Genomic DNA, 16,638 nt, shown 5'->3' with positions numbered 1-16,638 from the left:
GAGAGAGAAGAGGCGGGAAAAGCCACGCTGTCAATGAGGAGCCAATCAAAGTTGAAGTTGTTGTGTGTAGGCTATGGCATATGACCAATTAGCTGAGGTGTCCAATTTAGTCTGATTATAGCCTGTTATTAGACAAGACAGATTGGAAAGACCACAAGTCTTCATTAATGCAAATCTTAAGTCATATAATTACAGAAACCTTTAGATTTTTGGAAAGGTAAGCAGTGAATAGCACAATAAGGGCAACATTGTAAAGAAGATTGAGGAAAAAACACAAATCCATCTCTGGGTGGTGAATACCAAAGAGGCACAGGCTGGGATACGTTCTACCCTTTGTAAGGCTCTGGAAGTAGACAGCTGCCTTATTTAAAGGAGCTGGAACGTCCGCGGGCACTAACTGCTCTGAGAGCTGATAATCACTGAGAAGAATGTGGTTGCCGTGGTGAATAAGAGTACATTTTTGTTTATTTCCCCTTGCTCCTTTGGCTCCGACGCTGTAAACTACAGCATTACTGGACACGCAAACACAAACACACCTCCGGTATGCATCGAAAAAATCCCCCCTTAGACTGCAACCCCTTTGTGATGCCTTCCCGCCAAAATATAATGACACAGTAATTTTGGGTGGAATATTAGCCCAGTAGAACATGAAGTTGAAAAAAATTGAAACTTTGTTGGAAACAAAAGGCAGGCACGTTCAGTTCACACCCCTGGAGGGATGGTATAAGGGAGTAGGATTCCTAGCCTCAGTCCCCAGCATGAAAGGTCTCAAATATCTTTTCTATAGCATAATTGGCTAAGACGTTGCAAGGCAGAGGAGCCCTAGTTCGAGCACAGTGAGGGACAGGGATGTAAGCTATACTATTAAGCAAGCGCAGTGATGCCTGTTACATAAGCAGAGATTTAGTCACCTTCTTTGGTGGTGCCATCGATCTTCATCTCAGCACCAGTGCCTGACTGGTACTCTGCAGCCACCATGACGCGGTATGTTGTCAAGGGGGAGAGCTCTGGCAGCACGATGGTGGTCTCATCGCCGACGGTGGCTGTCTCTAGTCTTGTGCTGTCACCCCTGACTGGTACATAGGTTAGACGGTACCGTACCACCGCCCCTGGCGCTGCCGCCCAAGACACCCGGAAACTGTCTGTCGTTTCCTCTGAAACCCTCAGGTTACGCACTGGTCCTTGTTCTGCAACGAAGATGGTGGGATTAGAGGTCATAAGGAATTTAGAGGTTATACAAATATTCGAACAGAAGTTAAGGCATTGGCATCAAGTTCTTTATCTGTTGGTATCTGTTGGTCTGATGGTACTGACCATCTAGTGTGGTCTCGAATCCATTCAGAGGGAAGCTGTCTCCTTCGGTGTACTGGGCAAAGACGTTGACCTCGTAGTGGGTGAGGGGCGTGAGGTGAGGCAGCAGAGTGGTGAGCGTGTCCCCGGGCAAGGATATGGACACAAAGTCCCCGTTGACGTCAGCAGCAGGTCTGAACTGGATCAGGTAGGACAGGACATTGAGGGCACCAGTCTCCCAAGTGGCTCTGAAGCTCCTGACAGCCACCTCAGAGAAAGTTAATGACCTCGGTGGGAGTAAGCCTGGAGGAGATGGCAGATGACTACGCGTTAGGTCACAACACTCAGGATGCGTCCCAAAAGGCACCTTATTCCCAGCCTCCCATTGGGCTCTGGTCAAAAGTAGTGCACTGTATAGGGAATCAAGTGCCATTTGGGATGGAGCCTCAATAACACTCAAACATCTCTATTCCATTAGCGAAAATCTCTGTATTGTTTTCTACAGTATGTGTACAGTTCTCTATGTTGTCATGATAGATTATTATATAAGGAATATATCATGAGTAATCAAACCTTGTGTGAGTTACGCAATACACTGGCCATGTCATGCAGAGCGGCTAATATTTGGTATTGTATTTCCACATGCAAGTCATCTTACTGCCCTGAGAGAGCAAGAGTTTTTACATGTGTGTAACACATTGCTAAACAGAAGATGATAACTTTGGAAAAGAGTATTGTGACAGATGTAATTGCAAGCATATGTTGTATACACTCTTAGGATTTTCTCTTCTACTTCTCAGGTCATGGACCAACAAGGCCAAGGTAGAGGGGAGTCATTTTCTCAAGATTTATTCTCTCCGAATTGTCCAAATAGAAGCAGTTGATCAAAACTACATTGATTAATAAAGTGTAAAAAACATTTTAAAAAGGTGAACATTTTTGCCACAATTCATCAAATTACCCAAGTATACTGTATAGTATTTCAAAAGATGGTTATTTGCTCAAAATCAAGATATCAAAAACGTAAAAACGGACTAATGTTTCGGATGTAAGTTATACATCGGAAAACTGTGCTCCTTGCTTGCTGCCATATGGCGCTGTATGATACTGTGCCAGATGTTAGCTTCACACTTTACACACTGTTCGAATCTCATCACAAACAACTTTAGCATTTGAGCTACTTTGCAACTACTTACCATGCTAGCTAACCTAACCTTAACACTAACCTTAACCCTTTACCCTAACCCCTAGCCTAGCAAAAATTTGGAATTCGTAACATATCATACGTTTTGAAAATTCATAACTTATTGTACGAATTGCAATTTGTAAAATATTGTATGAACTGCAATTCATAACATATCATACGAATTGTAATTTGTCACATGGATGATGGACTTCCACAAATGAATACATACCATACGAAACGTAACATATCATACGAATTGAAGTGCCACGGATTTACTTTTACTATGTAATTCAATGAATGCTAGCATTTATTTTTGTATTGCAAACATACTGTATCTAAGACACTTCCATTAACATCTTAGACTTTGGAAATACTGGGTGCTGGGCCATTATCTCCATTGAGAATCTATGGCATACACAAATGTCCCCCATATTTCTTGTTTGCAAGACATTCTATTTAGCTAAGAAATTCCTTTACTTACTGTAGCCTAGCGATTTGGAGAGTTGGGCCAGTAACCGAAAGATCACTGGTTCAAATCCCAGAGCCGACTAGGTGAAAAATATGTCGATGTGCACTTGAGCAAGGCACTTAATCCTAAGTGCTCCAGGGTCGCTATCAATAATGGCTGATCGCTGGCTTTGACTCTACTCTCCGAGGGTGTCTCAGGGGGAGTGGGATATGCCAAAAACGAATTTCATGTGTGAAATACAACAAATGTAAGCACCCACCTAATTACTATTATTTTTAACCATTATCTTCACTTGAGTACAGTTGGCATGGGTTTACTGACTAACAAAAAGAACTACATCATGCAGATATAGAGAGGGTCCTACTCACTTTTCTTCTTGATGTTGAGGAGCTCCTGCTCAATCCTCAGGCAGATGGACTGGGTGAGCTCTTTGGAGATCCTCTGGAAGGCGTCAAAGTCCTCCACGGTGTACACATGGGTCTCCACAGGCTCGGTAGCAATGGCTTCAAGTTCAGACCTCACAGCGTCCTTCACGCCCACGGCAAAGATCTCCACGTCTGCTTTCTTCAGCTTGGTGGCCGGGTCATTGAAGGAGTCGGACGACTTCCCATCTGTGATGAGGATAGTGACGCGGGGGACGTTTGGCCGCGATCCTCGGTTGGTCAAGAAGATCTTCTCCCTGACATAGGTCATGGCCCTTCCGGTGTTGGTGGAACCGCCACGGTAGGGGAACGTCCGGACGGCATTGACCACAGCGCTCATGTCGTGGTGGGTGTTCAGGTAGAACTCAGTGTGAGCGTCCCTGCTGTACTGAACCAAGCTGATCTGAACCTTGTCTGGTCCGATGTCAAAGGAGTTCACCAGCACCTCCAGGAAAGCTCTGACTTTAGCGAAGTTGGACAGTCCGATACTGTATGAGCCGTCGACCAGAATGACAACGTCAGCTTGCACGTCTACTCCAAGAGAACATTCTAGAAGAGGACGCAAAAACATCTGTCATGTAATGACAAAATCAGCCACTGGATGACTACAACAATGACTGACATACAGTATGACTTTAAGATATTGTTGTAGAGTATACTCACCAACGGACACTTTGACTGGCTCAGTCTTCTCCATGGTCATGATGGGCTCACTGGGGGTCAGGCCCTTGAGGGCAAACAGGCTGATCTGGTACTCTGTGTCTGGAGACAGGCCCGTAACCATCACTGAGGTCTGGCTGGCACCAACGTACAGCTCCTGGCGCTTGCTGCCGGCCATCATGGGGATCAGCTGGAGCTTGTAACCCGAGACATCGCCAAAGGAACTGTCCCATGTCAATCTCATAGACTTGGAGGCCATCTCCATGACTCTGAGGTTTGATGCTGGTTCAATAACTGTAAATGAACAATCCCAACAAAGAAATCACGACGGGAATTTGTTAGGAAATGATCTTCCTCTCCCTAGCTGGAAAAGTTTTGATCAACCCCCATTAATTCATGCATCTCTAATAATTTCTTCAACGTTATCCATGCCAAAACCACTTCCAACATTTGAGTCGTAAAACTGCATTTTACCTTCCTCTCCGCTGACGAGCGAGTTGAGTTGATCGTCCACCCCCGAGCACACATGGGTAATGAGCTCTTTCTGCACATTTTTGATAAGGTCAAAGTTGAGAACATTATAGACGTGGGTCCTGTAGGGGGTTGAAGCCATTTGTTTTAGCTCGTCCTCATCTGCTCCTTTGATCCCTAAATTGGACAAAGAACAAAAAAGTGGTGTAAAATGTATATGGTCTCTTATAAAAACTAGGGAAAATGTTCCATATCACCATTGTAATTCTGATCTCCCAACAGTTTCAGAAGGTTTACTCATTCATAGTTAAAACCAATAAAGTCCAAACACTCCTTGTTAAAGTCAATGGCGGCACATGAAAATTATTACGAATGTAGGAATTAATTGCGGCATAGTTTCTCAGGTTCGAGAGCTTATACTGAATAAAACAAGTGATCTATAAAGATATGAAATGAAGCAAGAGGTCTTTCCTTCTTTTCCACTTTTAAGAACAACCAGCTGGATTCACTATGGAATATATACATTTTTCAACAGGCCATGTCTTAACTTCAGTTGGAAAGAATGACAACATGGTAAAAATGTGTGAAACACATTTCATACCATTCTAACTTGTAGGTTTCAGGATCCTTTACTTTGTGATATGAATACGTCAATTTACTCTCATGACTATAGAATATATATATATAGACAGGATTAGCAGTATCAGTAAGACATAAACAGGGTTAGATGACAGAAAGGTAGCCTGTAGTTACATACCCAAGGTGAAGATCTCCACCCCCATGTTCTTAAGTTTCTTGGCGATGTTCTCCACAGGGTCTTGAGACTTCCCATCTGTGATAATCATGGCCACCTTGGGAAAGCCTTTCCTGGCACCGTTTGCCTCAGTAAATGTGTTTTTCAGCAAATAGTCCATGGCCTCACCTGTAACAAAGTGGCATGACGTCCCTTTCGGTTGTAACATTGTTCATTTGATTCACTCTACCAACCTCAAGAGAGTTGTTAATGACGAACTACGGCTTTGTCAGTTAGTATTATGTTATGATTGTGTATTGTATAGCCAGGTACTGTACATGGGATTGGTAAGTACCTGTCATGGTGTTGCCACCCTTGTAAGGCAGTGTGTTGATGGCTCTGAGGAGTTCGCCCCATTTCACGTGCTGGTTGAGGTTAAACTCTGTCTTGGTATCAGTTCTGTACTGGACCACGCCCACCCTGGTCTTGTCCTCCCCAATCTCAAAGGCACCCGCCATGGCAGAGATGAAGTTACGGATGTATTTAAAGTCTCTTCCAGCGCTCCATGAACCATCAACCAGGAACACCAAATCTGTGACGGTACTGAATGAACACTCTGGGAGAGAAGGAGAGAAGAAGGAAAATGAAAAAAAGTAGCATACACTGGAAAAAATGGGAGAGGCAAATTATTTGAGCTGAAGAGAAGCATGTCCTGTTTCCGTAGCTTTATAAGTCCCAGATAGCGATATCATTGACCAAAGAAAACAATGTGAAGAGTGCCGTTGGGCAAAAATATACAGTGAACAATGAAAGTAGCCTCCAGGTGCAAACTTTGGTCCAGCGTTTTAACATTATTGTATGAAGAAAACAAGGAAAACTACCCTCTTAACACTCATATACTAGACAGGAACTATGGAATATCAATTAATATTTCTTATTGGCAAATGCAAATGCTCAGAGAGGACCCTAAGGTGACTAAGAAAGAATGCAATAAAAATGTTGATGTTATTGCCATCCCTTTTGACAGAATACCATTGTCACTACCAAAAATCAGCACTGTATTCATCAGGCTCTTCATTAGACTTTTATTTGACAGGCTGGAGGTCATTCACCATCCTCACTAGACCAGATACCGGGTTAGGGATAGTGGCATCAACAGTGCAGTCAAGAATAATCAGATTAATATAAGCCCAGCAGCCACATCCAGCTCAAATGGTTATACAAACTATTAGGGTGATACTTTGAGATATAAGCCCTCATAGCGGGTACAGTCTTTGGGAACACTACGAAAGGTACAGTGAAGGTACAGTGGGTGAATAGGGGGTTACCTGGAGGGTATTTTCCAGGTATGCCTTCTGGATAGAAATAAAGTCTGAGAAAGAGGTTTTCCCAAGTAGCAGTAAGCATGCATCATCTGGGGGGAGGCCACAGTGCTCTTGTAAAGAGCTGTATCCGTAATGGTTTCCACTTTTCTCAACCTGGCTGTGTACTCTTTCGCTCCAGCACCAGAGGTCCTGCGTCCTGACACGGGTGTTTGCTCCACACCACTGACCCCCACACCGCAAACTCCTTCACTTAGCATGATTGACAGCCTGACTATGACAGGCAGCAACGTTATGATCAATATTTTGGAGATTTATATAGTAAAAAAAACTGATTTGGCTATACAATGGGGCATTGAATAGAATAATATGTGGAAACTCCCTCTACTGTGCTGTCGACCACACACCAATGGAAAGAGACCAGGCACAATAAGAGAAATAAAAAAAAGACTGTAGCCTATGAACAAACTGGAAAATGTTGTTAACTGTTAAGTGTCAGAAAAAGAAAAGGCCAGTGAGGCAATGTACTTACTGACTGAGGCTGTGACCTGTGGTTTCCTGGGACCTCCTTGTGCTGTGCCACTTGATTGGACTGAAACACAAGCAACGAGACAAAAAAACAATGTGAGTCAAAAAAACGAATAAATATATTTAACCTTACCCACAACACCTTAATGTGAAAGAGTCAACTAGTAGCATGGGAAAAAAAAGTATTCTACAATTTATACATAAAGATATACTTTGTGTGTATATTTGATGAGGTTGTCTCTAATAAGATCAAATCCACTAGGGGTCACAACGAGCAGGCAGGCGAAGCCAGCTCCCAAATTATAATGGACTGATGCAATTAGTTACGGCAGTTTTCTCAGTAATCTCTAAAGACCCGGACTGGGCTGCTTAGGACTCTAGCATCAGAACTAAGGACCGGTGCCAAAGAGGCTTCCCCACCAAGCAGTTCATATTACATTACAGCATACTTTAATCACTGTTAGACTTGGGAGGGGGGTTGCCTCTGTGTTAGGGCCATGGATTGTCATTCCTCTTTCTATACATTTGGAATCATTCACCAGTAGACTAAATCCTCAAAATGTTATTCAGTTGCACCATTGAGAGCATCTTGACTGCATCACCGCTTGATATGGCAAGTGCTCGGCATCCGACCGCAAGGCACTACAGAGGCTAGCGTGTATGGCTCAGTACATCACTGGTGCTGAGCTCCCTGCCATCCAGGACCTCTATACCAGGCGGTGTCAGAAGAAGGCCCTATAAATTGTCAAAGACTCCAGCCAACCAAGTCACGGTCACGGTCTGTTCTCTCAGCTACCGCACGGCAAGTGGCACCAGAGTGCCAAGTCTGGGACCAAAAGGCTCCTGAACAGCTACTACCTCAAAGCCATAAGACTGCTGAACAGTTAATTAAACAGCTACCTGGACTTTCTGCTTTTTACCCCCTACTTACATGTCAATCAATCACCCCAACTACCTTGTATCCCAGTACACTAACTTGGTACTGGTACTCCTAGTATATAGCCTGTATATATCCTCGTTATTGTTATTTTAGTGTGTTACTATTTTATTTTTATCTATTTGATAATTTTCTTACTTTTAAACTGCATTGTTGGGAAAGGGCTCATAAGTCAACATTTCACGGTATGGGACAAATACAATTTGTTTTGAAATAAGAGGCTGGGGGCGGGGTGTGTCCCAAAAGGCATCATATTCCATATAAAGTGCACTACTTTTGACCAGGGCCCGCAGGGCTCTGGTAAAAAATAGTACACTGTATAGGGAATAGGGTGTCATTTGGGATGCAGGCTCTATGATAAATGCCATGCAGTAATTTAGTGTCATTCCTCTCTCTAGTCTGAACCAATCACCAGTAGACTAAACAAGTGGCTGTGACCGTCAGTGACTCACTTCATTCATCAGTATAGTCTACATAAAATGTGATAGTAAACGACTCACTTGTGAGCTGTCCTGAGATGGGCAAACTTTCCTCTGATCCAGAGTATGCAATGATTGTTACTACATAGTCCATGTCTGGCGTCAGATCCGTGATGGAGGTCTCAGTGGCAGTGGCAGGGAGGGATACATGTTTTGTTGGTTCGTCTATGGAAATAATACAGTACCAAGTTAAAAATTAAGGGTTGGGGAAATGAACAATTCTGAATCTCAAAATCAAGCAATTTATGCCTAAACAATCTTAGGAGTTCAGTGCATGAAATGTTTAATATGTGGATCCCATAATGAATTGGTGAAAACAGGAAATGTAGGTGTTTTGTCATGTCAATGGCAGTGATTGCTTGTTGTAAACTACACAGGTAATGTTGCAGTAAAGGTAGTGAAGTTGAGAGAGATGACCTGCAGAAAAACAGACCACCCACCTGTGTCTGAGGCCACTTGTATCTTGAATCCCTCTATCCGTGTTAGTGGAACATTCCATGTCATTTGTACTGTGTTCTCATTTAAAATCTTAAATCTCAAGTCTGAAGGTGGTTCAACTGCGAAAAAAAAAGTTGCAGATGTTAGTTCCAGCTTTTGCAAAATAAGTGTATTTATGATAAAACATAAGGTGTAGGTAACACATATCCCAACAATCAACACTTCAAGGTTGAAGTTATCCTATTCATTGTTGGGGCAAACAGCAAGAGGTGACAACAAGGCAACATAACATTTGAGACGCGAGCAGTCATTTTGGAGAAAAATGACATTCGTTTGAGCTGTCCGACCATGTCTGTCCGACCACAGTCAACAACTCAAGCACATACAATATAGTAAGGAGAATAAAAAAAGGGTGGCAAAAAAAATATCCAAGGGCACAATTACTTTTGTTTACATTGACTAACTAACATTTTGCATGCTGATAAGGTCATGCCTAAACTGAGTCAATCGACAAAAACATACCCCTTTCATCAAACTTTGTGGAAATGGATTTTACAATGGAGTCTTCTCATACCTTATATAACATGGTTGTGTAAAGGCCGACATGTAGTTATACATAGCCTTCAGCACATTGTTTCCTTTGATTGACCCATGTGTATGACTCCCATCCATTGCAAACCTCTTAAAAGAATACACAACGCCATTTAAGACCATTGGGTACATCTTTTCCAACCCCTCTAGCGCTGAGTAGTGAGAATCCACAATGAAAAAATATATTAGAAAAACACAAATCAAATAGAAAAGCAAAACAAACCATAAATGTGATCGGTCACAGTGAATGGACTGTCTGAAGATCATGCACCTGTACATGAAAAGTTGTTTGTAACAACTTATGGAACCGGACAAAAGTTTCCATGTACAAGACAGACCAGAGAACATATTTTTGAAATATTTTTAAATGATATTCGTCTGTTGGGGGATGGGTAAGTAAGTTAGGCTATTAAGAGAAAACGGCATTAACAAGAGTAAAGTATTAAAGGGGTGCCTTTGGCAGTGAAGGCCATTATCTACTTCCCCAGAGTCAGATGAACCCATGGATACCATTTGCATGTCTCCGTGGGCAGTTTGAAGGAAGATGCTAACTAGCGTTAGCGCAATGACTGGAAGTCTATGGCAACTGCTAGCATGCTAGTAGATACCATCGTTTTCCAGTCATTGTGCTAACGCTAGTTAGCATTGGCTTGAGAAACTACCTCTAACTTCCTTCATACTGGATGCAGAGACATAAAAACGGTATCCACGAGTATCCTTTTAAGTAGCCTATATAATAATAACAGAATGTCTAAAGATGTCTAAAATGACAAATACAGTAAATGATAAGACGTATGTGTAGCAGTTTAAAATGAATCTGCTTGTTGATTAACTATAACAAGATAACGTGTCAGTGGATAGTGCAGTGGTGCATAGCAGGGTAAGTATGGGGTTCTAGTCTAAATAAGGGTTTTCTAAATAAGGGAAGCTGGTGGGGATCAAGAATATCATTCTAAAATATTGTTGAAAAGCCATGACTCAGGACAACTTGAATGCAAATTTGCACAGCAAATGACCTGAGCGAAGCTTGTCCAGTACAGGATATCAAAAATGAGAACCACCAACCTGGCAGATCAACTCAAGGGCCATGGTCTGCTCCTTCTCTGTTTCCAAATGGACCCATCAAAACCTTACAGTACTACCCACATTTTCCTTGTTACGAAGCTCTTCATTAAAGCACACACACCACAAGCAAGCACAGGCATACGCGCATGTACACACAGTCCACAAAGGCATGCACACACAAACACACGCAAACACACACACACAAACCTCAACGATGAGCCAAAAAGTTTTGTTGGAGTTATGACTCTTTCTCTTCGTTTCTGGTTTCTCCAAGTAGTTCAAGATTTGGTCGGTGAGCATCCTGGTCTCAACATGTCAAGCCATTCAACAAGGAACATACCAATGTGGGGGTGGGGTTCTACTATGACCTCTGTTTGTGACCTCTAGTTCTGGTCATCAAGGTCCGAGTGTGTAGGCTACAGTCTTCTAAAAAGAGAGGCCTTCTCTTAAAAAATACGGGGTCTATATGATATGCTAACAGAATACTATAGCCTGATTATAGCCTGATTTAATGAGAAGAAGGCAGTGCTGTAATCTGTAATCTATATGAATGGTCATGGAAGCTTCTGAAGAATGTTTTTTCTCCGTTTTTGGAAAATAATTTTAGAGACACTCATATTTTGTCTTTCTGTTCCATCAGACAGAAAAAGAACACAAGAAGGAAAATCAAGCCCCCTTTTCTCCAAATGAAAGAGGAGACAATTGAGTTCTCGGTTCATTTTTACTTGATCTCTACTTACTTGATTGTTACTTCCTTCACTTAATTGTTTTACCTAGCTCCTTTATCATTACCTAGTTCCTGTATTATTACCTAGTTCCTTCATCATTACCTAGCCCCTTTATCATTACCTAGTTCCTTTATCATTATCTAGTTCCTTTATCATGATATACTGTACCTTCCATTATCATTACCTAGCTCCTTTATCATTATCTATTTCCTTTATCATTATCTACTGTACCTTCCATTATCATTACCTAGCTCCTTTATCATTACCTAGTTCCTTTATCATTATCTACTGTACCTTCCATTATCATTACCTAGCTCCTTTATCATTATCTAGTTCCTTTATCATTATCTACTGTACCTTCCATTATCATTACCTAGCTCCTTTATCATTACCTAGTTCCTTTATCATTATCTACTGTACCTTCCATTATCATTACCTAGCTCCTTTATCATTATCTAGTTCCTTTATCATTATCTACTGTACCTTCCATTATCATTACCTAGCTCCTTTATCATTACCTACTGTAGCTCCTTTATCATTACCTACTGTAGCTCCTTTATCCTTACCTAGCTCCGTTATCATTACCTAGCTCCGTTATCATTACCTAGCTCCGTTATCATTACCTAGCTCCTTTATCATTACCTAGCTCCTTTATCATTACCTAACTCCTTTATCATGACCTAGCTCCTTTATCATTACCTAGTTTCTTAATCATTACCTAGTTCCTTTATCATGATGAAGTTATGGTCAGATTTCCGTTTTCCTTACAAATAAAATTTGATTACCCAGCTCCTTTATCATTACCTAGTTCCTTTAATCATTACCTAGCTCCTTTATCATTACCTAGCTCCATTATCATTACCTAGCTCCTTTATCATTACCTAGCTCCTTTATCATTATCTACTGTACCTTCCATTATCATTACCTCGTTCCTTCATCATTACCTACTGTAGGTTCTTTATCATTACCTAGCTCCTTTATCATTACCTAACTCCTTTATCATTACCTAGTTACTTTATCATGACCTAGTTCCTTTATCATTACGTAGCTCCTTTATCATTACCTAGCGCCTTTATCATTACCAAGCGCCTTTATCATTACCTAACCCCTTTATCATTACCTAGCTCCTTTATCATTACCTAGCTCCTTTATCATTATCTAGTTCCTTCATCATTACCTAGTTCCTTCATCATTACTTAGTTCCTTTATCATTACGTAGTTCCTTCATCATTACCTAGTTCCTTTATCATTAACTTGTTACTTTATCATTAACTTGTTACTTTATCATTACCTAGTTCCTTCATCCACACCTAACTCCTTTATCATTACCTAGCTCCTTTATCACTACCTAGCTCCTTTAGCGTTGCCTACTGTAGCTCCTTTATCATTGCCTAGCTCCTTTATCATTACCTAGCTCCTTTATCATTACCTAGTTCCTTCATCATTACCTAGTTCCTTCATCATTATCTAGTTCCTTCATCATTACCTAGTTCCTTTATCATTAACTTGTGACTTTATCATTACCTAGTTCCTTTATCATTACCTAGTTCCTTCATCATTACCTAACTCCTTTATCATTACCTAGCTTCTTTATAATTACCAAGCGCCTTTATCATTACCTAGTTCCTTTATCATATTACCTAGCCCCTTATCATTACCTAGTTCCTTTATCATTACCTAGTTCCTTCATCATTACCTAGTTCCTTCATCATTACCTAGTTACTTTATCATTACCTAGTTCCTTTATCATTACCTAGCTCTTTCATCATTACCTAGTTCATTCATCATTACCTAGCTCCTTTATCATTACCTAGCTCCTTTATTATTGCCTGGCTCCTTTATCATTATCTGGCTCCTTTATCATTATCTGGCTTCTTTATCATTATCATTACTTAACTTATTTTTTTAACAGATTTCTTCCCTTCACCAGAGAGTTGGGCCTGCTAGAGGAACTAGGTACTGATGACAAAGTCCTATAAAAAAATATCAAGCAAGTGCCCCTCCTAGCGCAAGAATGACTTCACTACAACTATCATGCTTAGGGAGTCGCCCCTTCACTAATTTCCAGACTAGCCTGCTACACTATTAGAAGAAAAGGTGCTATCTAGAACCAAAAAGGGTTATTCGGCTGTCCCCATAGGAGAACCCTTTGAAGAACCCCTTTTGGTTCCAGGTAGAACCCTTCCACAAAGGGTTCTATATGGAACCCCAAAAAGTTATACCTGGAACAAAAAAAAGGTTATCCTATGGGGACAGTCGCAAAACCCTTTAGGAACCCTTTTTCCTAAGAGTGTATGATGGGGCTTGTTCCACTTTGAACTTTTAGATTTTAAAAAATCAATTTGAACCAGTTTTAGATTAAAAAATATAATTGTGCATTCCATAAACTGTTTCAAGGCTCTCAAAAGTTTAAAGTGTGATGTTTGGAAGTATAGAGGTTGTCACTAGTTACCACAGCCACAAAGTCAGAATTGGCTATTGTAAAAATTCATGACAACAAAAATGTGCTTTTTGGTCTTAATTTAAGGTTAGAGTTAGGCATAAGGTTATCAGTGTGGTTATGGTTAAGGTTAGGTTTCAAACCAGATATTAAGAACATACATTTTAGAAATAGGCAGGGTTTAGTGAGAAGTAAGACTTTGTGGCTGTGGTAACTAGTGACGACCAAGTAAAAGGTTAGCCTACCTACCCTAGGCTACTTGTTTGAGTTGATTCAACCTGTCACAATTAATAGGCAGAGAAAATTGGAACAAAAGACAAATGAAATAGCCAACCTATTCAAACACAACAAAAATACAAGAATCCATAGGCCTACCGATGAAATAGGCCTATAGGCAAAGGCCTACATGAGATACAAATACTGTAGACATTTTATTTCAGCAAACATTTATTCATAAAATAAAAATGCATTGGTGAAAGTATTGTAATTGCACCATGAGGAGCTTAAAAACGGATACAACTAGCTACAGAGAGAGGAGGGGGGGGGCTGCACATTTTTCATTCGGATCAGATGTGTTTAATTAACAGTAGGAACATTGGAGGGGAGGAGGGAGGACAGGACAGCGGGTGAGGGGTAACTTTACCTTGGGCCTCGACGGAGGATAGTAGCACTGCAAGGAAGGCAGCCGCTACCAGAGACAGCCTTATCTTCATTTTCGACTCGCTCTCTCTCTCTCTGGCTCAGCAGAACATGAATGAGGCTACAAAAGGCACGGGCAATTACACAAGGATCTCAGCAATGTGCCATCCTTCAACACACAGTCTACCTTTAATGACCACACGCAACATTTACATTTGACATTTTAGTCATTTAGCAGACGCTCTTATCCAGAGCGACTTACGGGTAGTGAGTGCATTCATTTTTGTACCTTTTCGCAGATGTCCTATCATCCAATAGCCTACTCTTATACATACAGTGGGTATTATATCATAAGTATTCACCCCCCTTGGATTTTCTGTTGTGTGATAAAGTGGGTTTGATTTAAATTTAGTTGTGATTTTTTGTTATTGATCTAAACAAAATACTCCATAATGTCAAAGTGAAAGGAAAATTATACAAATGTTAACAAATTAATAAAGATTTAATAACTAAAATATTGCAAAAGTATTCACTCCTTTTTTAGGCGAGCCTAAATTAGTTCAGGAGTAAAATTTGGCTTAGCAAATCACATAAATTACATGGACTCACTCTGGTGAAATACTGTTTCAATCTGCTTGAAAATCTATGATCCCTAAACACTTTGACGGAGCTTGAAGAATTTTTAAAAGAACACTGGGCATATATTGCACTATCCAGGTGTTTAATTTTTCATTCCTTTTTTTTATTATTGAATTTTTATTTTCACTTTAACATTATGGAGTATTTTGTGTAGATCAATGGAAAATAAATCTCAATAAATACATTTCAATTCCACTTTGTACAGCAACAGAATGTGAAAAAATCCAAGGGAGAGGATACTTATGATACCCACTCTCAAAGAGTGTCATAGTTAATTCAAAGACAAAAGGCAAGACCATTGCATTGGCTTTATAAATTAACATATTGTTCCATCTTAAATAGCATTAAAATATCCTCAAAAACTCACAATCAACTTTCAATGCGGTTTAAATGCACAGCTACAAATGGAAAATAGTCCCTTGTAGGTCTACACTTTTCTATAGGACAAGGGAGCCTGCTGTAGTATCTGATCAAAAAGGCTGTCCCCATTAAGTCAAAACGTGCCTTGAGGAATGCATTAGAATTGATGGAGATGGGAATGCTGTACCTCACTAGCAAGACACAAAAACCATAACTTTCACAAACTTGTACAAACCCTATGAAGACACAATGCATAGCATTCCGTGGTCTCCCAACACAAAATCCAAATAAAAGGTTCAAAGGCGCCAGAATGCAGGTGCGCCAGGTGCAGGCTACTGGCCATCACTCTTCTGCTGATAGAGCAATCGATTCCAAAAACTTGACCGTCTTTATCCAGCATTGCATGTTAATCTAAGTGTTATAGCGAAAACTGAATACGCTACCAAGTTATCAATATGTTCTTTCTTCTCAAGTTAAATTCTACTTTACATCACATACATTATTACACGAAGAAGCAGTCAAATATTCCAACACGCACGGCATTTACGTCATGGTTGTTGGGTTATAATTATGGGTATACTTAATTTCAAACCAGCATGACACCGTGATGATAATAAGGCAAATGAACAATAGGCAAATGCTAAAATACTTGCCCAGAGCCCAATCTTGGGATACCCTAGCCTAATTCCTTGGTCTCTCCGGATGACCACAACTCACCTCACTCTCCTCATCTTCCTCTCAGATAGCCTAAGCAATGGTCCAATCCATATTCAATTAATTCAATACTGACCTGTGGAAATGATGTTTTCTCTTGTCTCAGAATATAAAAAAGTAAAGCCTCTTTGGATATGCCTCTTCTGCCTAATGATGGATAAAAGTTTCACTTGAGAAGAATCAAGTAGCCTAAGCACAGACGAAAACTCAGTGCTCCTCTTGCGGAGGTCCCAGATAAGAAGCCTTTTTCCAAGTGGGAAGACTCTACACAATCTGCTACTTAATAGGGGGCTGTTCCCAACTCTCCCTTTTACATCGTAGGCTCTTACGACAGCCAGCAAGCATGGAACCCTGCCATGGATTGACATATGCAGCCTCTCAAAGTGTGGGGATTACTTTTGGAAACTTTGCATAGTTTTCTGCATTCCTTTGCAATGATGCCCCTCTATGTGCTGTATCCACAAGTCCACTGCAAATTAAAGGGGTAGCATCTGCGTTTGGAAACCAGGAGATGTTTTACTGGCAGC

At 40.8% G+C, this 16,638-nt stretch overlaps 1 protein-coding gene and 1 long non-coding RNA gene across 12 annotated transcripts in view; both read right to left on the bottom strand.

The window, feature by feature from the left end:
• Window positions 1–16,416, bottom strand: part of LOC115194654 (collagen alpha-1(XII) chain) — a 96,746-nt gene extending 80,330 nt beyond the window's left edge. For 4 of the 9 annotated variants that reach the window (XM_029754529.1, XM_029754564.1, XM_029754541.1 and 1 more), the window contains exons 1-12: window positions 16,188–16,415; window positions 14,403–14,519; window positions 8,938–9,054; window positions 8,519–8,662; window positions 7,086–7,145; window positions 5,587–5,847; window positions 5,256–5,420; window positions 4,502–4,675; window positions 4,031–4,321; window positions 3,314–3,916; window positions 1,315–1,593; window positions 912–1,187 (exon numbers count right to left, since the gene is read on the bottom strand). In XM_029754529.1, coding sequence (XP_029610389.1) covers window positions 912–1,187; window positions 1,315–1,593; window positions 3,314–3,916; window positions 4,031–4,321; window positions 4,502–4,675; window positions 5,256–5,420; window positions 5,587–5,847; window positions 7,086–7,145; window positions 8,519–8,662; window positions 8,938–9,054; window positions 14,403–14,472 — 2,440 coding nt within the window. In that variant the 5' untranslated portion in view covers window positions 14,473–14,519; window positions 16,188–16,415. Of the gene's footprint in view, window positions 1–911; window positions 1,188–1,314; window positions 1,594–3,313; window positions 3,917–4,030; window positions 4,322–4,501; window positions 4,676–5,255; window positions 5,421–5,586; window positions 5,848–7,085; window positions 7,146–8,518; window positions 8,663–8,937; window positions 9,055–14,402; window positions 14,954–16,187 lie in introns of those variants that run through there. The other 5 variants (XM_029754574.1, XM_029754583.1, XM_029754556.1 and 2 more) reach the window with 4 other exon arrangements.
• On the bottom strand, window positions 11,531–13,073 carry LOC115194692 (uncharacterized). 3 transcript variants are annotated; one of them, XR_003878446.1, is made up of 2 exons: window positions 13,054–13,073; window positions 11,531–11,837 (listed from the first exon to the last, which is right to left on the bottom strand). It is a non-coding gene; the product is annotated as an uncharacterized LOC115194692 (long non-coding RNA). The 3 variants fall into 3 exon arrangements; XR_003878452.1 differs by lacking the exon at window positions 13,054–13,073 and adding an exon at window positions 13,016–13,029; XR_003878449.1 differs by lacking the exon at window positions 13,054–13,073 and adding an exon at window positions 12,124–13,004.
• Window positions 16,417–16,638: the final 222 nt, after the last annotated feature.

This window comes from Salmo trutta, chromosome 1 (assembly GCF_901001165.1).
Source record: "Salmo trutta chromosome 1, fSalTru1.1, whole genome shotgun sequence".
NCBI lineage: Eukaryota > Metazoa > Chordata > Actinopteri > Salmoniformes > Salmonidae > Salmo > Salmo trutta.
Note: the sequence above shows the minus strand (reverse complement) of the source record. Positions and strands in the feature narration are given on the sequence as shown.